This window comes from Xenopus laevis, chromosome 5L, assembly GCF_017654675.1.
Source record: "Xenopus laevis strain J_2021 chromosome 5L, Xenopus_laevis_v10.1, whole genome shotgun sequence".
NCBI lineage: Eukaryota > Metazoa > Chordata > Amphibia > Anura > Pipidae > Xenopus > Xenopus laevis.
The window spans coordinates 135,598,015-135,621,319 of NC_054379.1; the positions used below are offsets into that span (position 1 = coordinate 135,598,015).

A 23,305-nucleotide genomic window follows, 5' to 3' on the forward strand; every position below is an offset into this window, starting at 1 on the left:
TGATTATAGCTATTTATGCTTTCTCCTGCCAAAACAGGAAGGTGCAAACATCAACAAATCTCTCACTACCCTTGGAAAAGTGATCTCTGCTCTTGCTGAAATGGTAGGTTATACCTTATGCCTTCTGTCAACACAATCCACTTCCTTCAGCTGCAAAGTACAATGCTTTTGCTTCTTTTTGTTAAAATTAGTTTCCTGTTATGTTATTCCTTACATTAGAACCAGTGTCGGACTCTAGGGTCTGAGGCCCACTGGGGCTTCTGATACAGGGGCCCCCATCCCCCCCTCCAGGCCCCTGGCCCCACAACCCCCCCTCCAGACCCAGCACTCATACCTCTTCCCTTGTTTGGGGCTGGGGGGCGAGATCATGGGGCAACGCAGCCAGGCCATTGTGGGTAGTAGACAGGTGCGGGTTTGGGTCAACTGGGCATTACAGGTTTTTACCTGGTGTCCCGCCAGCCCAGTCCAACCTTGGTTATGCCACCCATATTTCCCCTTTCACCATTGCTGTATACAAAATGCTAATCTTTTTATGATAAATAAAATTTGTATTCAACAAACAGGCTTTGCGTCAATAAACTTTAAATATGAACATGGCACTTACAGTGAATATCTGGGAATGTTAAATCCTAGCACCATTTATTATATCTAAATTAGGGATGCACCGAATCCAGGATTCGGCCTTTTTCAGCAGGATTCAGATTTAGCCGAATCCTTCTGTCTGGCCGAACCGAATCCTAATTTGCATATGCAAATTAGGGGTGGGGAGGGAAATCGCATGACTTTTTTGTCACAAAACAAGGAAGTAAAAAAAAATTTCCCCTTAGGATTCGGTTCGGTATTCGGCCAAATCTTTCCCGAAGGATTCGGGGGTTCGGCCGAATCCAAAAAAGTGGATTCGGTGCATCCCTAATCTAAATCAAGGATTATTGGATAACATGATTGAGCCATTAGCATATTATGCACCCTAGAATTCAGTTGGCATATATCTAGCAGTGTGCTCTGTGGTTGTGTCTTTGTATTCTAGGTCACTTAAATATACGTTTTCTATCTTTCCACAGGACTCTGGAACCAATAAGGTGGGATTTCTTATTAATGTGGTAAAATAACCTAAAAAGACATATTAAAACATAAACGTTTAATAGGATATTGAAACGAAGCAAGATAATCTGTTTGAGAATTGCTAGCAAGAGTCAGGTGTTTTTTTTTAAAGGGGTGCTTCACCTTTAAGTTAACTTTTAAAATGTTATTGAATGGCCAATTCTAAGCAACTTATCTGATGGTCTTCATTATTTCTTTTTTTATAATTTTATGACTTCTATCTTATAATTCTTATAATTCTTCTGACTTCTAGCTTCAAATAGGGGTCACTGACCTCATCTATTAAAGAAATGTTCAGTAAAGCTACACATTTATTGCTGTTGCTATTTGATTATTCATCTTTCTATTTAGGTCCTTTCCAATTCAGATCCCAGTCTCAAATAAAAGCTCAATAATACAAAAAACCCCACATATATCAGAATATTACTTTCTATATTAGAAAAGTTAACTCAAAAGTGAACATCCCGTTTAGATTCTGGCTCAGCAGGAGAAGATAGGTAGATGTGAATATGGTGGGTAAGCAGGAAGTGATAAGCACAAGGCCAGAACCTGTGGCACAAGCTGATCTACATATCATAAACACTTATGATATTTCATTTAATTCACTGCAGAACAAAAAGAAGAAGAAAAATGATTTTGTTCCCTACCGAGATTCAGTGCTCACTTGGCTCCTGAGAGAGAATTTAGGTAATAATCTTATTCCACATATTTACATGGCAGGAATGTGTAACATGCTACAGTATTTAACTGTACCTATAAAGGCAAAACACACGTGGATATGAGCAGCATCTTGCACAAAAGTAATCCAATCGTCTGTCTGTCTACTGTATCTATCTATTTATCTACCTATCTGTTATCTACGCTATTCTAGCTCTATGCTCAGGCTATCTATCTATTTATCATCTATTTATTTATCTCTCTATAAGATCTATAAGTTCAGAACTAAGAAATTAGTATCCCGAAGGGCAGACATGTGGAAATTCGGGGAGATTAGTCACCCGGCGACAAATCGCCTCTGCTTCAGGTGACTAATCTCCCCGAACTGCCATCCCGCCAGACTAGAATCTAAATCGCCGGCAGGATGGCACTCTGAGCATTTCATTTTCCGGAGTCACCTAAAGATGCCTCACGAGGAAACGTCGGGTGACTTTGAAAATCGAAGTGCTCCGAGTGCCATCCCACTGGTAATTTCGATGCTAGCCGGCAGAAAGGCAGTTCGGAGAGCTTAGTCGACCAAAGAAGAGGCGATTTGTCGCCAGGCGTCTAAATCTCCCTGAATCTCCATGTATGTCTCTGCCCTAATAAAAACACTTGTGTAGATTGGCTGTAGCATACATGGTGAATAAATCTATTTGTCGTTGCAGTTAGTCCTTAACTGGTAGGTTCTTGCTAAGTTCTCTTCCTCTCCAACAGGTGGGAACTCTCGCACAGCCATGGTTGCTGCACTGAGCCCAGCAGATATCAATTATGATGAAACCCTCAGCACTTTAAGGTAAGACCTCTGAACCCATGTCTTTCAGATAAGGTTTATTTAGAAAACAGATAAGCCATTCCATTATACAATGTGCATGTTTCTACATCACAGGAGGTCATCATAATCAGCTCGCTCCGACAGAGAAACATATAACCATAATTTGTTTACTGTCTCTTTAAATAGCAATTAACCCTTGGTAATCCAGGGCCCTGAGTCCCTTTTGCGTATGAAAAATATTGGGAACTCGGATTTATACCTCCACCTAGGGAGCAGTGAGGAACACACAGCTCAGGGGGTTTCAACAAGGAAGAATGAAACACACAGTTTGCAGTAAAACAAATATAAACTTTATGTAAAATTGTATTTAGTAAATGTAAATGCAAATCACACAATATCACTTTACTCTGGGGAGCCTGTGTGGACTATCAACCCCTGGCACAGTCTCTCAATGCCACAGTCCCACACTACACACTGGGTGGATAAATGTAGAATAAATCAGGTTAGTTCAATGTCCCTTCCCCAAGAGCTCTTTCCCTTTGAAAGTAGTAGCCACTCCCACGTAGCAGGTACACAAGCAAGACCTGTCCTCACCCAGAGGGAACACACAGTGGCCAAAGTATCCACAGGCAGGAGATAGAAACTGACTCTCCCTGATGCTCAAATACTTTCTTAAGCAGAGCCCTTTCTTTTTCCTTCTTCCGGCACAATCCTTTCAAACAGCACTGTCACTCTTCACAGATCTGGATCTGTTTGGCTGTTGCAGCATGCATCCCTCTATAAGCTCTGTTGGAGATCCTGTACATTTGGCTCCAAAGTCAGGCATCCACCCTCTCCCAAGCATGCACTGGGGCGCCCAGCCAATCGGACGGCTCTCCAGGCTGTAACTCGGCTGGATGATGTCACAGACAGAAAAACAGGGGAAGGATTTGTCTGATCCCCTACAAACATATTAAAATAATATAACATTCAATACACAAACATTAGTTAATGTTTATTGTTTTACTATATACATGAACGTAACCTGGTGCTCTTTCCACACAGATATGCTGACCGTGCCAAACAGATTAGATGCAATGCTGTTATAAATGAGGATCCAAATAACCGTCTGATCCGTGAGCTGAAAGATGAGGTGTCACGACTGAGGGAGCTCTTGGGTGCACAAGGATTGTCTGATATTATTGACAGTGAGTGAACTATTTATACCCATTTACACAGTTAGGCCTTGAATTCATTAAAGCCATTTTATGCAATTTTATATGGTTTTAATATTTATACAGGTATAGGATCTGTTATCTGGAAAGCCGTTATCCAGGAAGCTCTGAATTACAGGAAGGACATCTCCCATAGACTCCATTTTAATAAAATAATTAAAAAATTTTAAAATTATTTCCTTCTTTTCTGTAATAATAAAACAGTGCCTTGATCCCAACTAAGGCATAATTAAACCTTATTGTAGGCAAAACAATCCTGTTGGAATTATTAATATTTAAATTATTTTTAGTAGACTGAAGGTATGGAGATCTAAATTATAGTAAAATCCCTTATCAGGAAAACCCCAGGTCCCAAGCATTCTGGATAACAGGCCCATACGTGTAATAGAATATCCAGGATTACACCATATCTAAATCAATTGTGAAATACTGAATTTACATTTTGCATTCTTAATGGTGCAAGTTAGATGTGAAAGTTCAGCTACACTAAGGGGCAGATTTATCAAGGGTCGAATTTCGAAGTACAAAAACTTCGAAATTCAACCATCGAATTAAAAAACTTTGAATTTGATATTCGAAGTTTTTTCAGCAAATTTGGCAATCCTGCGGTCGAATAAAAATTGTTTGATCGTCCAAACGATTCGAATGATTTTAGAGTACGGTCAAAGGAATTTTATTCGATGTGTAAAGACTTAGAAAAATGTTGTAGAAGGTCCCCATATGGTAACATAGCATTAACAGGTTTAATTTGGTTTAATTATATATAAGTCGAAGTTTTTTTAAAGAGACAGTACTTTCGATTATCGAATATTCGAACGATTTTTACTTCAAATCGAATTCGAAGTAAATTCGAAGTCGTAGTATCCTATTCGATGGTCGAAGTATCCAAAAATTACTTCGAATTTTGAATTTTTTGAATTCAAAAATTCCCTCGACCCTTGATAAATCTGCCCCTAATAGTTATGTACTGTAGCCACATGTAACTGAATGAATTGTGGGATGTGTGGCTGATAAGTTGCTTTTAACAATTCTACCAATCTCCCTTTCACCTCCACAGCCTGTAACACAGTGGAGCTAAAAGGGTCACTACATCGGTATCTCAGTTATGCTGCATAGTTTTCTTATAAGTTAATTATACTGTTGGTAATTAATTTTGTACATTTCCCTTACTTTGTTAAAAGTACAAGAAATCTAGAAATAACCACATTACTTGAAATGCGAACAGGATGATGTATGCTCTAAAATAGAGAGAGAGAGAATGAGAAAGAGAGAGAGAATGAGAGGGCCTTTTGTTGAGAGAAGAATTTCCCAGTGGCTGTCAGCACTCAAGAGCCCCATTCTGTTTAGTATGCTGTGAGAATGGCAGAAATTTCTACAAAGGCATCTCTTGAGCATAATGAAATACTTGCCTGCATTTTTTCTCCACAATTGGGTGTATGAAGCATAATTGATGCTGCTAGCATGGTACTGCTTTATCATCCACTGACCAAAGCACTGTTCATTTGGATATGTCTTGTTATTATTACATTTTGGAAAAAAAAGAAAAACATCAGCAATAGGCTTTTCTAAAATGGGGCTTATGATTTTGTCCAGTTTTCAGGAAAAATAACCAGTTGCTGAATGATAAAAGGTAGACTTACCCAGTACTGGAATTGAGGAGGGATGCACAGAGATGCCATCCCTTCACTTCTTTATGTCTGTGAATCCCCTCAGGGGGGATGCAAGAGTTTTGATTCCTGAAACTTTCTTTTGCTCCTCTCCACTTCTGCATTTAAATACAATGCACAGGTAAAATATAATATAGTTAAATATATAATTAAAAGAGAGAAAAGATTGCTGGTACAGAAGTAGAAAAGATAGAGAAGTGTTAAACAGATAAAGAAGGTGAAGGCATCAGAGAGGGTTATAGAGAAAAGAAGAGAAGAAAAAACAGGGGAAACAAAAAGAGAAAATGAAGGTATTAAACAGCAGCAGATTAAGGAATAGTGAGAGAATGATATATATGAAATAATCTAGGGGAATATAGAATAAGATGGGGTTGAGTTTTTTATGACACACAATACACAGAAAAGAGGCTGTGTTTGCAGAAGCTGAATTGGCAGCCAAGAAAAGTCATATTCACAATTTTCATTTTGGGGTCCCTACAGGTCAGATAAGTAAATCTATGCATACTGGCCATTAAACTGTGCATTAGAACAAAATACCAAAAAGGAAATAGCAAAATGGCTTTGCTTTAAAGTGGGTGAAACCAGAAAGTATTGGTGCATAAGGCTTTATAACAATGGGTGTGGCTTATGGTTGTAGGAGGGGCTTGTTTAAGCAAGCCACGCTACGCTTACTACACAGAGCACTAGACTCATCATATCAAACGGTGGGTCCAGGTGCGCATGCCCCAGATCTTCAGCTAGAGGAGAATTAATGAAGAATTCTTGGAGAAATCAAGCTGCACAAACTGAACCTCAGTCAATATTACTGCTTAACTATTTATTGCAAGTTCCATCACCCTTAAATAGGTAGTTCACCTTTAAGTTAGCTTTTAGTATCTTATAGTATTGCCAGTTCTAAGCAACTTTCAATTAGTTGATTGTTATATATATTTTTATATATTTTTATATAATTATATGCTTTCTTCTTCTGACTCTTTCCAGCTTCAAATGGGGGTCACTGACCCCATCTAAAAAACAAATGCTCTGTAAGGCTACAAATGTATTGTTATTGCTACTTTTTTATTACTCATCTTTCTATTCAGGCCTCTCCCATTCATATTCCAGTCTCTTATTCAAATCAATGCATGGTTGCTAGGGTAACTTGGACCCTAGCAACCAGATTGCTTAAATTGCAAACTGCTGAGCTTGTGAATAAAAAGCTAAATAACAAAACAATAAAAAATGAAATCAATTGCATATTGTCTTAGAATATCACTCTCTACATCATAATAAAAGTTAATTGAAAGGTGAACAATCCCTTTAACATAGTGCAAGAATAGCCTAATTCATATTCTTGCACTATATAAGGTAATGAAACTTTTTAATAAATAGTTAAGGTTCAGCTTGTGCCAGTCTTTCTCCATATGATTTTGTCCCTTGTTTCTCATCCCCTCACAACGAGGGTTACAAATAATCTATGCAACCAATTTTACAGTACTTTATGATAATAGTGAGACTGAGACAGAGACTGTTGCATATAACAGATCACCCTACCACCTATCCCAGCTTTGATAACCTAGTCAAAATTTCTGTGGCCATAAGTATACTATTCCTTTTATTTTCTTGCCTATGATTGGACTCAATGGTGCGGCATTAAGGCAGCATGAAATCTCACACAGTGTGACTGTTGTAAGACTGAGGCAGGATTCTCATCATTACACCCAATCACATGAGTTCAGGCATATGATACAAATACACTATTTCCTATTTTGGATTTTAAGCTGTAATGAGCAATCTGCATGGCGGACGTATATACCCTTCTATCGCACAATGATGTGGAATGTGTTTAAATATATGTGTTAATAATAATCATCACAATAATAATGTCCTATGCTAAAGAAAAGCCCAGCGCTGCAGTGCTGACATCATGAAGGTATGCTTTGTTCTTAAGGACTGATGTATTTTGGGTTCTTAAAATATGAAGTTTAATCTGTATTTTACATTTAGGACTGTTTTGAAAGATGCAGTCAAATAGGTGGTCCATTCTGTACTTGGCTCCTTGTGTCCTCTCCCTGTGATCTACTTGTGCCATCCAAACATGAAATTTCTCTTCTTGCTTCTCTGCTTGTCCTAAATCCTTCATTTCCTATAATTCTCTCCTCCACCTCCACTTTAATTATCCTTTGTCTTGTTCTGCCTGTCCATGGATCCTTTTCCTCTGCAATTTACACATTTTCTTTTAAATTACCATTATTTCTGTTTGTAAATATGTTTGTATGTTTTTTTACTTTTTATTTACTTAATATTGTCCATGCTATAATATTTCATGGCTTCTCATCTCACCCATACAAACAACTTTCTATATATCCATATTGCCTGCTATTTCATGTTTTTATATTATTTGATAACATTTAATGAACATTAACCCATCCCTTTATTTTCTTACTTGTGTTAAATTTTTTTTTTTTTTTGCATGTCCATGTTCCATCCATTCCATCCTGTGTTTATGCATCTCCCCGGGCCCTCTCTTTGGCTTTGCTCTCTATAGATGTTTGTCCTGTGGATAATGGGAATGTGCTACATACACGTCACGCTCCTGACAATCTCTTCACAGCCGTTAATGCCCTGACTGGTATGAGTCCTTCGTCTTCCATGTCTGGTTTGTCCAGCCGAGCTGCATCTGTCACTAGCCTACATGAGCGCCTGGCATTCACACCTGGCAGTGAAGAAGCCATTGAGAGACTCAAGGTATACAAAAAATGTCAGCTTCTTTGTTGTTCAAGGAAAGATATGCTCTTCACAAGATTCTGTTGTGCTGCAGTCTCAAGTTACTTGATATGATTTACAGCAGCTGACAACCACAGACTATGAGTTAAATCACTCATGTAGCTATGTGAAAACATGCCAACTCTATTAGAGACACAAGCACATACATATAGACGTGTGACTTCAAATCAAGATTGGACTTATGCTAGTTTGGCACAGAGCCAGGCCAAGAAGATTTGGCAACCTGCACCAGCTATCCCCCACAAGAACAGATATAGATGAATGTGCGACACCAGAGGAGCGAAGTTAAAGGCTATTAATACAGTAGTACACTTTTAAGTAAAGGAACAGTAACATCAAAAAATTAAAGTGTTTTAAAGTAATAAAAATATAATGAAGTGTTGCCCTGCACTGGTAAAACTGGCGTGTTTGCTTCAGAAACACTACTATTGTTTATATAAATAAGCTGCTGTGTAGCCTTTTTTCAATTTCTGCCATTGCCAGACAGCAGCTTGTTTATATGATCTATAGTAGTGTTTCTGAAGCAAACAGATCCGTTTTACCAGTGCAGGGCAACACTACATGATATTTTTTTAATTACTTTAAAATACTTTAATTTTTTGGTGCTACTGTTCCTTTAAGGTAATGACGATTCGTTGAATTCGCCATATGCACATTTTCAGGCATTGACCACCCCTTTCCCCATTTATTTATATTCCTCTGAAAAAGCCCTGATTACAATGTACAAGAAAATGCCATTTAATCCAAGGTCATCAGGGTATATTTATGAAAGCAAAATACACTTAGAAAAGCAAAATAGATGCAAATACTGACTGGTGTCCAGTAGGGGCCACGATCATCTATGTAAGTTGGAGAAAAACTAGGTTTTGGATAGTGTTAAATATCATTCAACTTGCAGATGCTAACATTCCCCCTACTTATATATGGGACAGTATAGGGGACTACATCACTGCACTTGATTTTGATGTGTTCTGGCAGGCTAATGGCCTGCAAGTTCTTTTTATTGGCATAAAATATTCACAGGAGTGACTTGTTCAATAACAATGATAATAGTGTTACAGAGCCTGCACTCAGCACAGATTTTATTACTTTGGCATTGACCATCTTCTGCTACACATATTGTGTCCAGTTGCAGCTTTAGACCCCCTTATTGTTACTGTGATGTTACTTTCTTCCCAAATATGTTATTGATATGACATTTTAGTGAACAGGGTAGAGCTGGGTGGTGCCCTGGTTGAAGAGAGTCTGTACATTCATGATGCACAAGACAGGACAGCAGCAGAAGTTGAATATGTCAGTCTACCTAGAAGAGGTACTCCATTGTGGGGTGTGATATTTTACCAATAAATCTTCTATTTCATCATCATTTATTTATATAGTGCTGACAAGATACGCAGTGCTTTACCTTAGGTATAACAAACAGGGAAAAAATGGTGGATAAAAATCTATTTCCTTTACTGTAGGAGACTGAAAAGATTATAGCAGAGTTGAATGAGACTTGGGAGGAAAAGCTGCGCAGGACTGAAGCTATACGCATGGACAGGTAAGAGGGACGTAAGGCGAAATATATAACAGGCAGAATAAATAGCATGTGTATGGCTTAAAGAGGGTCAATATTGACAAGCATAATGATTATGAAAACAGAAACATCTATACATGATGCACATAAAGTATTGAGGAAATTAACATTCTTGGTCAATAGGAGGTACTTATTTAGACAATTTAGAGTTGCTAAGCAGCTATATATGCATGTGTATATATAGGGTTCAGACATACAATTCTATGTTAGTCTCTATTCACTTTGGCACCTGCTTGCTTTCCATTATAGAGAAGCTTTGCTGGCAGAGATGGGAGTAGCTATGAGAGAAGATGGAGGAACACTTGGAGTCTTTTCACCTAAAAAGGTAAGTCCTGATGATATACTTACTCTTGTTTGTTGAAGCTAAAGATCAGAGATCAGAGAGTGCTAATGTAAAAAAATGAGCAAAATATTATATATAGCAACTGTATTTATTTGTTACTCTTTTTACCTTACATTGGCTGTTATTATTTTTCAACCTTAGGGTAATGGCATACAGTGATTATCACTATGCAGAATCTGCAAATAATAATTGGCTGACCCACAAGTGCACTGGTGCAAATAGCCTTCATTTAACCCCCATTTCCGGCATTATTAAGTTTAAAATCCCATGCTCCATCATGTTTTCACAGTTTCACAATCCTGGGCACTACCTGCAATTCTTTGTGCAACATTTTAGAAATGATTTATAATATAAATCTATATTTTTTTTGTTTTGCTAGCTGGAAAGTATTCATTGAAAGCATGTTTTAAAAATAGGTGACACAGGTTTGTGTTATTTATGTCTTTGTCTTGCTGAGTGTATGTTACAACTTTCCCTTCCCTTGGATTGTCAGATATCATCCCCAACTAGAGAGCTGTGCTCAGAACTCGTCGGGGTATTTTCACCCAAAGAGGTTGGTGTAGGTTTGGTGTGCACCATCACTCTATCTGCCTGTTCTGTCTTCAAACTTGATTTCATGTTATCTTTGGGGCCTTATATCTGAAAAAGGATTCAGGGGTAAAGGAACGCTGTCCCTTTGTTTACTGCATCAATATTTTCCTTCTCTGCTACTTTCTAAAATGTATGCTATCAATATTGTTATTTGGAATGTTTGCAAACCTTGAAGTGATATTTTGTTTTTGTAAATGGAAGTTAAAAGAGGTTGGGCCTCTTAAAGAATAGGATCCAAAAAAGACAAACAAGACTTGGCATTAAGAATGAGGTTAGGTGGGGAACAGACCATGATTGGAGTTGGAATTAAACAGCTACGGTGAATATTTTAGAAAGGAGAGTAGCGGGCAGGTATCTGGGAAAATAAGATTGCACCCAGCCTTTAGTAAGTTTGGAACAGAAGTTCTAGGAGATGGTAAAGAAGCAGAAGATGAGACAAAAGATAGTAGAGGAACTTCGTAGGCACTATGTGTGTGGGATGACATGAAGAAGCCTATGCAAACATCTCTTTTAGGATTCTCTGTTATCCAGCTACAGATAGCAATTAATAATCCCATTATTTTCTGAATGATTCCATTTCTCTTTTTGTGCTCTTCAACTGCATCATTTATAGTTCCCATAATAGAATATCCCTAAGAATATGACAAGTTTAGGTTCAATGTACAGTGGGAACTCCTCACTTTTTTCTTCTAGCTGAGAGCACTAACTTTTTTTTGCAGTGCCTGAGCTACTCGTTTCCTAATTCTCTGCTGTTTTTTTCTTTATATCAGACTCCTCACCTTGTGAACCTTAATGAAGATCCTCTGATGTCTGAGTGTCTATTATATTACATTAAAGATGGTATTACCAGGTAAGCATGTAACCGCGGCTATCCTACAGTAAATAACCTTCATATTTAGACAGTAAAAAAATAGTAAAGATAAGTCTATTCTCTTCTTCCTAAGAGGATTCTACATGAAAATATATTTTAAAAATTCACCCAGGATAAAAAAAATGTTTAATACCACATCTTGTAACTTTTGTAATCATTTTGTATCACAGAGTTGGGCGTGAGCATGCAACATTGAGGCAGGACATTGTGCTGAGTGGCCACTTCATTCGTGATGAGCATTGTATTTTCCGGAGTGATATATTGAGCTGTGGATCAGGTATTAGAGCACTAAATACAGGTATAGGATCTGTTATCTGGAAACCCATTATCCAGAAACCTCAGAACCTCATCCCACATAGACTCCATTTTAATGTAATAATGCTAATTTTTAAAAATGATTTCTTTTTTTCTTGTAATAAGCTAAGATATAATTAATCCTTATCGGAGGTAAAACAATCCTATTGGGTTTAATTAATGTTTACATTATATTTTTAGTTCATTTAAGGCATGGAGATCCAAATTATAGAAACTCTTATCTGGAAAACCCCAGGTCCTGAACATTTTGGATAACAGGTCACATAATTGTACTGAACTGGAAAGTGTTTGTTTTGCAATACAGGGTAACGTAGGCCAGGAGACACTAATATATATCATCATAAACATTTAGCATGGTTTAAAAGATGCCTAGACATAGATCATGGTGACTATCTTTTCTAATCCGCATGCTATGAATATAATCTGGTAAACACACTTGTATCAAATAATGTGTTATAACATTTTGATGTAGTTTACACATGTACATGTTGCTTTATTCAGTTTCCATATTAGAATTTATATGGGTTGATATTATGAAACACTTGAGGGATAACAGCTGTACACAAATACTTTTAAAACACCTTTTGTGTTTCTCAGTACAAACCTGTATTATTTATCATTTTTTACAGTGGTGGTGACTCTTGAGCCCTGTGATGGAGCCGACACATATGTAAATGGGAAGAAGTTGACAGAGTCATGTACTCTGAGATCTGGTGAGATATTTCCGTTTGCATTTATTAAACAATATTATCATTATTTAATTCCTATAGAACTACAAGTCAGCAAGAGTGTTGGTGGGTTTCTCTGAGCTTATGATCACCAGTTCAAAAACATATGTTTGAAATAGCTTTAATAATTTGCAAGTGAGGTGGCAAGACCTGCAGTTTGTCCCGTACTGACCATATATCTCAGACTAATGAAGTATGAGGGATGCGTAGTTATTGCACAGATGAATATTGTGTCAGATAGACTTGGATGAGATGCACCATAATATTATATAAGAACTGGATGCAAAGATAAGAATGTTAATAGAAGGCTAAGTTATACAACTGTTGGGGGGTTGTGAATATAAAAAAATGGGAATGGATGGTGACATTATAGGTTGGTTAGAACTCTTAATAGAAGTTAATTTAGGGGCATATTTATCAAAGGTCGATGTTCGAAGTTAAAAAAAACTTCGAACTTCGAATTCAAAAAGACCAACTGAATGGTGGTCGAAGTTTTTATGGGGTCGAAGTAGCGCTACTTCGATTTGAAGTTTTTTTTTTAAACTTCCTGAATTGCCTCCATACGGGTTCTAGGAGGTCCCCCATAGGCTAAAACAGCAGTTTGGCTGCTTTTAGGTGGTGAATGTTCGAAGTCGAAGTTTTAAAGAGACAGTACTTCAAAAAAATTTGACCTTGACCTTGAAGTTGGACTATTCCCTAGTCGAAATACCCAAAAATGACTTTGCCCCTTAGGGGCAGATTTATCAAAGGTTGAAGTTCGAAGTTAAAAAAACTTTGAACTTCGAATTCAAAAAGACCAACCGAATGTTGGTCGAAGTTTTTTGTGGTCGAAGTGGGCCTACTTCGAATTGAAGTTTTTTCAACTTTGATCTCCCAAACTCCCCCAATTACCTCCATACAGGTTCTAGGAGGTCCCCCATAGGCTAAAACAGCACTTCGGCAGCTTTTAGGTGGTGAATGGTCAAAGTCGAAGTTTTAAAGAGACTACTTAAAAAAAATTCAAATTTCTGAGTTTTTTTCAACTGCTCTGTTTGGCAGTACGCTTGTTTTTTTTATGCAAACCAGAATTTCAAAAATAAGCACCTGCTTTCAGGCCACTGGGAGCAACATCCAAGGTGTCGGTGAGCAATATGTTGCTCATAAGCCACTGGCTGCAGATCGTTGTGCTAAGTATAAGTTAGATTTCATACTCCAAAAATGGGGATAGGGATAGGGGGAAACTGGGACCATGCAGAGATCAACTGACTTGGTGAAGGTGCAGTAACATTAAAGGCCCAGAAGTTGTATATAAAATGATTAAAGACCTAGATCTTCTATGTTTGCATGAACTCCAATTCTGGCTGATTTTTTTATATCTGAAAAAATGGAATGGCTAGCATATAACAGCATCTAGTGCAAATGCATTAGTGTGTCATTGATCTACAAATGCCTAAAGGTTTGTGGGATACCAGCTTGATTCCTCATGTGAAATGCTTTAATTTAAATGTCATCCAGTTTTTTTTATATAAATATGGAGCAATGACTTGCCTCAGAATTAGGGATGGGCGCATTTTTTCGCCTTGTTTCGCTGAAAAAATGGCGCCCGTAGACTTGTATGGCGTTGTGCGCCAAAATAAAAAAGACGTGCGTCAAAACAATTTGCCGCATGACAAAATTTTTTTGACGCCCATAGACTTTAATGGGCATCGGCGACATTTCGCCAGTGGCGAATTTTTGGCGAAGCGAAACGGGACAAATTCGCCCATCCCTGCTCAGAATGCCTTCACCTCTATATCAGACCTTGTGCTTTCATTGAATTGTAGGGGTTTTAATACTTTCTGGGCCAATTTCTATTTTCAATTTCTTCACTAATGGGGTAATTGTTTTTATAGTTTTTTATAAGAAATGAATAATCTACTCCTTATGTCATGCACTTATCTTTTGGCTTCCAGGAAACAGAATCATTATGGGTAAGAGCCACGTATTCCGTTTCACCCACCCTGAGCAAGCTCGCCAGGAAAGGGAGCGCACGCCTTGTGCCGAGACCCCATCTGAACCTGTGGACTGGGCATTTGCTCAAAGAGAGCTCCTCGAGAAGCAGGGAATTGATATGAAACAAGAGATGGAACAGAGGTGAATATAACTGAAATACAAAATGAGGGCAAAATAGCACTTGAACTACTATTTCCTATGTCATATCAAAATATATTTGGGTAAAACGTTCTTTTTAAAATTACTAACATGAAAACAGTATAGAAATAATAATTTCCCCCAGACAGGTGATAAAGTTACACCACCATTGGCCCATGGACCAAAATAAATTGGAATTCATACCCAGGGTATTCGGCCAATTAAAAACCATAATCATCAAATGTTTGTCAGTTTCTTAGAAGGAGGAATGTGTTTACAGTTATCTATGAACAAAGATACACATCTGGGAACTCATAATCACTGCAGATGTGCCAGATAAGTAGGTCTTATCAGTTAGTGTCAGACTAGATTAAGCATTTTGAGGTTGAGGAAGCTTATCATTTCTGTGTCTAACATCAGGTTTCTATCTTATGTTCCCAGGCTCCAAGAACTGGAGGATCAATACAGAAAAGAACGTGAGGAAGCTAATTACCTTCTGGAACAGCAGAGACTGGTGAGGCAGAGTGATATCACAGTAACTGGACTGGACAGGTTACTCGGTGTGGGAGTAGATGTCATTGTATTTCACTTGTAAATGACTCCCTGAATAACCTTTGCCCAGTGTCTGAGTTTCAGGGACCATATCTCATAACATGAGCCCTCCAGCTCTGTGCCCCATGTCTACAAATCATTGACAAATGATATAACCAATAGTAAAGAGACTTGGTTTAATTAATACAAGCTGGTAAAGCAGATACTAATTGTGGTAGCCCCACACATTCTTGAATTTATACATACTTTGGATTCTTCAGGGCCAGGAACATTGCAAAATGCACTGAGATACCGTAAATCTTATTTTACAGGACTATGAAAGCAGACTAGAAGCATTACAGCGACAGATGGAATCTAGATATTTCACTGAAGTTACTGAGGAAGAGGAGGAACCTGAAGATGAAGGTACAGTGGTATTTTAAAAGATTGATGGCTTTATATGTATTATATGTATACATATGGCTATATATATATATATATATATATATATAGCCATATGTAGCATGGATGTTTTAATTAAAAAAAATAATTTGGGTTTCATGTTTAATTTTAAAAGGTGAAACCATAATTTTTTCTTATAATTTCAATAATTAGAAGTTGAATGTCTGTTCCTTTCCAGTTCAATGGACAGAACAGGAATATGATCTGGCATTATGGGCTTTTCGAAAGTGGAAGTGGTACCAGTTTACATCACTTCGAGATCAACTTTGGGGAAATGCCATCTTTCTTAAAGAAGCCAATGCTATCAGCGTGGAATTAAAGAAAAAGGTAAAGTTACAGTATGAACTAGTTAGGGCTTTGTCATTCTCTTTATTATTGCGTTTAAGGAAATTAATACAAGAGAGACAAAAATGGCAGAATAGATACATACCATGAGGTATGAAGTTTGGATTGGCTGGTATCTGAAACTAAAGTTGTAAAATGCAAAACCCATCTATTAAATATTTGTCTTTTGAATCTGATTATAATATTTTTTTTCACAGGTACAATTCCAGTTTGTTCTGCTGACAGACACTCTGTATTCTCCTCTACCTCCGGACCTGCTCCCGCCTGATGCCCATACTGAACGAGAAAAGCGCCCCTTCCCTAGAACCATTGTTGCGGTTGAGGTTCAGGATCAGAAAAATGGTGCAACTCACTACTGGACCCTAGAAAAACTCAGGTGGGGAAATAATATAAGAATTCAAAAGAAAAACTTTACAAAATCACTTTAAGGGGCCTATTTATTAAACCCCTGATAAATTTGAGACAATTCGAAAAAGGTTCAATTTTCAAATTGACGCATTATTTGTCTTGACGTGTTTTCATACCAAAGTTTTCGAGAAGAATAATTGGTAAATTAAGGGGATTTGGAGTGAGAAAAAGTTGAAAGGGGTGTAAAATGTTTCCCTATATAATAACTCCCAATATCATTGGAATAATATTCATGGCATGAAGGGAGATATGTTGGCCCCGGTAATTCTGTGTTACTGCGGAAGTCAAATCTCCTGAAAATACTATATCAAAGTAGTCTATTTCATCAGTTTCAGTGAACTTATTTTGGAGTTAATGTAAATCTCCTTTTCTACCCAACTGACAGGCAGCGTCTGGACATGATGAGGGAGATGTATGACCGGGCCGCAGAGCTTCCTTCTGGTCTCACGGAGGACTGTGATAATGTGGTGACTGGAGGAGATCCTTTTTATGACCGTTTCCCTTGGTTTCGACTAGTGGGAAGGTAGGTTCTTGCTTACCCTCTAATATGGAAAGTGTTTTAATACATAAGGAGAATAAATATATGTAAGTATGAGGGTTAGAAATATATATGTCCTCTTTTTGGCAACCTCTTATACCAAAGCTACAGGTAAATATAGCCTGTTGGAGTCATCAAAACTTCATTTAGAATAGTCAGCCAATCAAATACAGCTAATGATCAACGTTTTACTGCACTCAGTAATACATAATAATTAATATACTTATATCTAGTGATGGGCGAATTTATTTACCAGGCGCAAATTCCTTGGGAATTCCGCGTTTTACCACCGGCGAATAAATTTGCAAATTTTTTTTGATGCTGGAGACAATTCCAGTAACAATTTTGGTAAGATAAAAATCTTTTTGCCGCTGGCGACAATTCCAACGCCAGCGACAATTAATAGACGCCCATTGACTTTAATGTGCATCAGAATTGTCACTGGCGTCAGAATTGTGGCCAGCGTCGGAATAGTCGCAGACGTCAAAATTCACATTTCGCAATTTTTTTAGCCGTTTCGCAAATATCATGGTTTGGTTGACATTCTGACCTTAAGATGTTGATGAAGTTAAACTACCAGCATCCTGAGTCGTAGCTCAACAAAATATGAAGGGCAGCGGTTTGCCCATGACTGCTCAGCAAATATTATAATAAATGTATCTTCAACCACTGGTAGGGATGCACCGAATCCAGGATTTGGTTCGGAATTTGGCCAAGATTCAGCCAAATCCAAGTGCCTGGCCGAACCAAATCAGAATCCAAAAAAAAATCACATGACTTTTCGTCACACAAAAAGGTTTTACTCTTTTTACTCATTTTTACTCTCTTTTCCCTTTGTTTCCCTAATTTAGATATGCAAATTAGGATTTGAATTTGGTTCGGTATTCAGGCAAATCTTTCACAAAGGATTCGGGATTCGTCTGAATCTTAAAATAGCGGATTCAGTGCATCCCTAAATTGTTCATGGCTTATTTTATTATATTTATCTAAAACTTAAAAGTATTCACTGTAATTCCAATGGCAAAATGACAACTCACAAATGTTCAGCTAGAAACAGTACTGGCAGAAGACTTATCAGGACTTAACCCCAAGAATATCATAAAATGGACAACATTTGTGTTCTGGTTTTTATATTCAATCAAAACCCTCACTCCCAAGTGCAACGCATTAATCTGTAAACCCAACATGTGAGCCCCAGCAATCCCTGGAGAAGGAAGAGGTGCCTGTGCTAATGGCTGTATTTGTAATTGGCCTTTGTTTTTATTCTGTACATGTGCATCATCTCCCTAACTCCTTCACCTCCATTTTTGTTTTTCCCCTTCTCTTGTAGTTTTACATTCATATTTTTTTATGGGGACTATGCAGCGGGCTGGCAGTTTTACTTTAGGGATTCAGTAATTGGGTCCATTTATTAAAGAATTGTGCTTTGGCAGTAAATAAACCCAAACTAAGCTTTAGTGTTTATCATGTGGGGTATGTACATTTTGCTTTATATCACTAATTTTATATAGTGCTGTTGCAGCAATTTGAGGCGCAGAACCATATTATAGGTTATGTGCTTAATGGCATATGTGGGAATAGCTCCAATGTGTCGTTTTCTTGAGTTTTGCCTGGCCGAAATTTATTTTTTTTGCAAATTAATATATAGCAACAAGGTGTTTAACAGGCATTGTTCATAGAGAATGGTGAATTATAACCTGTGACTCACCATATAGTGCCAAAGTGAAACTCAGACCATTCAAATTACCTTTGCTGTTTTGGGAATGCTGGTGTGTTATAGTACAAAACAGCTAGGGATTAATATATTAAAAACCATTGATACATGGTGCAAAAGTCTCAAAACCAAAAATGAGAGGGTAAGCTGAAACTGAGGGCAGAGACATGTATATCTCTCCTTATATAACCCTTTGGCCAACTATGCATCAAACACATTTGATTTAATAGCATAACTATAGTCATGAATTTAAAAACATATCAAATGCCCAATGCAAACGTAGAGTGTGCAAAATGGCACCTTTCTCAGAGGAGAGTTATGAAACTGGCTGTTTAGCTGAAGCACTACTACTGGCTCAACTTTCCTGGGCAGTTGTATTTCTGGACTGTCCAAAGACATAATAACGTTTCTTGTTAGATACATGGAAAATAGTTTTGGTAAAATAAAAATCCTGTAGATGGTTGGTTTTCATCTTGTTAGTTCTTATCACCGCAAGATGCTGCAGCATGACTTTTGAGGTGTTGCAAGCAGTGGTGTAACTAGATGCTACTGGGACTCAGAGCAAATTAATTTTAGGGCCCCCACATATCCAGAGGTTGAAATTGCTCTTTATTTGGGCCTCATGGGGCCCCCTATTCCTCCCAGGTCCCACTGCAACCACAGGGTCCACTTCCTCTGTAGTTACGCCCCTGGTTGTAAGCAAAATAAGGAACCACTGATTCTGGTTGAATAAGAAAGAGCCACAGTTCCTTTAGTGATGGTTGACTTCTCATTTTTGTTTTTGTGGTAATCTTGTGGTAATCTTATGCATAAACTCCTTCTGTTATAGATTTTATTTTATTTAAATTAGAGGAGCTTTTTGGCTCCTTTCCCCACCTCAGTTTATCATATAGCAGTAATTTTGCTGCATATATTAAGTCCAACAAGGTAAAACGAATGCAGAAAATCTAATAAATGGTTTTTCTTCAGTTATGGGACCATTTCATCCTCATTCCAAAATTGGAAAATAATATCTAACCTGATATATTGCAACTTAAAAATGTAAGCATTTTTGAGACTATGACCAAAATTCTTTTTACTTTGCTTTGGGTTATGCAGTTCTCTGTTCCTGGTCACCTTTATATGTTCATTGTTAGTGTCCCTTGAGTAATCTGGAGCTACTTTGGGTCTCTGCCCTTTTACCAATTTAAAGCCGAATTTGCATATTTTGGTTAAATAATAAATATATATATATATTGTTATTAAACATTTATACAACATGTATTTTGGAAAAATGGTTGCTGTCCCCCATTGGCTCACTTCACATTATTATACAGAACCCTCTCTATGCTCCAATTTTATTCTTGCCCTTGGATTATCTCCAGCCCACTTTTGAATTCCACTGGGACAAGTCCTAATGCGGGATTAACCATTTCTGTTTTATACTAATCTCCTGCCTCCCCCCTTTCTGATCTCAGCTCTCCCCTATTCACCACATGCATGAGCGAGAGCATGGCCGAAATTACTCCCTCCCCCACTCTATCAAGCTCCGGCTCCGAAGGCCAGCTTGAAGAGGATATTTTTCAGGATGATGAGGAAGAGGAAGATGGACCCCAGGAGCATCCTTGCTGTGCTGTCAGATCAGACCCGTTTCACGACCGATTCCCCCTGTTCAGTGTAGTGGGAAGGTTCGTCAGGTCTGCCCAGAGCATGCTGGGAAGCAACCAGCTCTTTCAGGGCACTATTCCTCCCAGTTATTAGTATTTCAGCAAACACATCACAGTTATAAGTTGACCTTTAATGCACAGTATCTTGTAGGTGTCCTGAAATAAAAACGCAAATTTTAAGTACTGCTAGGCCAGAAGGCACGTTCTGGCGTTTTTTCATGGTTGACAACAGCCGTTAAAACATAGCTCTGTATTTGCAGGTTATTTAGTATTTTATTTGCTTTTATTTTTTGTTGCTCGATTGAGGAATAAACTTGATACATGGCCTAGGATAATTGTTAAAGGAACACATAAAAGGAGGCACACTGATTCTTGAAAGACCACACAAAACCCTACATGTTTTTTTGTCTTGTGCAAAGAAAAGCACACAAGCTTTTAGGACCCATTTGTCTGGTGTATCCTTGCTAAAAGCTTGCATGATCTTCCTTGGACTCAGCTAATAAAACATATAAGGCTCTGTTTGGGCGACCAAAACAATGTGCCTCTTCTTTTTTATGCTTTAGTGGACTTCAGTTTTTGGAAGTGATGAGCACCAGTGCTTTGGGGTGAATGTTTGCAAGAAAGCTTTAGCTTATTAAAGGAGACCATGAGAGAATATTTCAGGCTATATACCCGGCAGTTGGTGTTTATTGATAATAAGTTGAGGCCTGCTATCGGTATATATAATATTACATATAATGTGTTAGTATAGTTCAAGATATATAATTTACTGCATTTTCAAACCACCATCCTGTATATTATATGCAAAACTGCATACTGCATATATACTTGTGTGGTGTATTTATATAACATGCTATATGATACACATGAAGATCTGGAAGCATATTTCATAAATGCTTAGAGAGCCTCTAACTAAGACCATGCAACCCATGCAGATGTGATAAGCCAATCCTCTTTCAGTTGAATTCTTCTGTTATCACCAGCAGAGACGCAGTCCTTATAGAGGGGCGGTTCAGAAAAGACAATGGCTTTCCCACAGTCCCTTACAAATTATCCATTCTCATATTCCCAAAACAAGGCCCCCCTCTTTCTTATCCATCCCAGCTGTTCAATAATAGACAATTAAAAGGAAGGCTTTTCTAAAATATTACCTGCCTTACAACTAACCACTAATTTCTTTTTTCTTGTCCATCAAGTGACCCATATTATTTCTTATATTTGTCCCACAAACCATGTGGAAGCCATTTGGTGGATTTATAGATACATGGATACAATTGTAAGTTGGTTTAAGAGTTTCATTCCCTTATAATTAGGACTTTGAATTGACCTTTGGTCTATAGATACGTGAATTTAGCTAAGACTTGAAAAAGATATCAATAACAAAACCAAATCCACTACAGTAAAAACATACAATATTTACTTGCATTTATCTACAAGTGTTGTGCTCCACTATGCAATTATGTACTTATTTTGGTGCATAAAGTGGAAATCCCAGCCTGGAATCCTGTACTTAAAGGGATACTGTCATGGGAAAAAACATCTTTTTCAAAATGAATCAGTTAATAGTGCTGCTCCAGCAGAATTCTGCACTGAAATCCATTTCTCAAAAGAGCAAACAGATTTTTTTATATTCAATTTTGAAATCTGACATGGGGCTAGACATATTGTCAACTTCCCAGCTGCCCCAAGTCATGTGACTTGTGCTCTGATAAACCTCAATCACTCTTTACTGCTGTACTGCAAGTTGGAGTGATATCACCCCCTCCCTTCCCCCCCAGCAGCCAAACAACAGAACAATGGGAAGGTAACCAGATAACAGCTCCCTAACACAAGATAACAGCTGCCTGGTAGATCTAAGAACAACACTCAATAGTAAAAACCCATGTCCCACTGAGACACATTCAGTTACATTGAGAAGGAAAAACAGCAGCCTGCCAGAAAGCATTTCTCTCCTAAAGTGCAGGCACAAGTCACATGACCAGGGGCAGCTGGGAAATTGACAACATGTCTAGCCCCATGTCAGATTTCAAAATTGAATATAAAAAAATCTGTTTGCTCTTTTGAGAAATGGATTTCAGTGCAGAATTCTGCTGGAGCAGCACTATTAACTGATTCATTTTGAAAAAAAAAAATTTTTCCCATGACAGTATCCCTTTAACATTTGCCTTAACCAAGTGAGATGTAGCTCCCTTTGCATGTTGACTTTAAAGGCACTCCCTGTTGTGCTGGTTGAATTATGCGCATTTGAATGTAAGTACTGCATATGGCAATAGCCCAATGGCCATCTCTTATCTCACAGAAGGAAGTTTCACCTATATGCACACACGTTACAAGACTAATATATATTTTGCTTCTGACTGTCGTGGGTGCAATTATGATGCAGTTCTGGGAAAGAATGTTCATTGTGGGCAAAATGCACTTTGCACTATTTAATAATTTAGATCTAAAGTCTTAATAGAAGTTAAGTAATTTAGAGTCTGGCTAAGTTTTTTCATTTGTGTTTTAGAGGCCCTGCTGCTGTTAGTAATATGTCTTTCTTGATTATCAATATTGTAATGGTTCTGTAAAACATAGCTGGGTCCCAAGTGACGCCCTTTCTCTTTATTCACAAGAAACTTTAAATCATCTTATATAATAAGAAGAAAATCAAACATGAAAAGGATGAAAGCACAGCTGCTTTGACACTTCCCATTTGTTTCATGGAACACAGAATATTTTGTAGAGCAAGGAAGAAATCACACACACAAATCACATATACATAAATATCACATACACATTCTGAAATCCATTAAGTCATGTTAGAGCATAATATGCCTTTAAACACAAAGTATAGGATACTTTATCATATCATGAAAATGATATGTACTTTAATAATATATATAAATTACACAAAAGCCATGAATAAG

At 37.7% G+C, this 23,305-nt stretch overlaps 1 protein-coding gene across 15 annotated transcripts in view; it reads left to right on the plus strand.

Moving 5' to 3' along the window:
• kif1a.L (kinesin family member 1A L homeolog) overlaps positions 1–23,305 on the plus strand; it is a 103,353-nt gene that overhangs the window by 43,906 nt on the left and 36,142 nt on the right. For 7 of the 15 annotated variants that reach the window (XM_041563419.1, XM_041563425.1, XM_041563420.1 and 4 more), the window contains exons 9-26: positions 38–103; positions 1,062–1,079; positions 1,713–1,788; positions 2,515–2,593; positions 3,617–3,759; positions 7,981–8,180; positions 9,683–9,762; positions 10,048–10,123; positions 11,503–11,582; positions 11,774–11,880; positions 12,548–12,631; positions 14,578–14,758; positions 15,197–15,269; positions 15,619–15,712; positions 15,927–16,075; positions 16,291–16,469; positions 16,887–17,024; positions 20,211–20,420. In XM_041563419.1, the coding sequence (XP_041419353.1) occupies positions 38–103; positions 1,062–1,079; positions 1,713–1,788; positions 2,515–2,593; positions 3,617–3,759; positions 7,981–8,180; positions 9,683–9,762; positions 10,048–10,123; positions 11,503–11,582; positions 11,774–11,880; positions 12,548–12,631; positions 14,578–14,758; positions 15,197–15,269; positions 15,619–15,712; positions 15,927–16,075; positions 16,291–16,469; positions 16,887–17,024; positions 20,211–20,420 (2,033 nt within the window). The remainder of the gene's footprint in view (positions 1–37; positions 104–1,061; positions 1,080–1,712; positions 1,789–2,514; positions 2,594–3,616; positions 3,760–7,980; positions 8,181–9,682; positions 9,763–10,047; positions 10,124–11,502; positions 11,583–11,773; positions 11,881–12,547; positions 12,632–14,577; positions 14,759–15,196; positions 15,270–15,618; positions 15,713–15,926; positions 16,076–16,290; positions 16,470–16,886; positions 17,025–20,210; positions 20,421–23,305) is intronic. The other 8 variants (XM_041563429.1, XM_041563431.1, XM_041563432.1 and 5 more) reach the window with 3 other exon arrangements.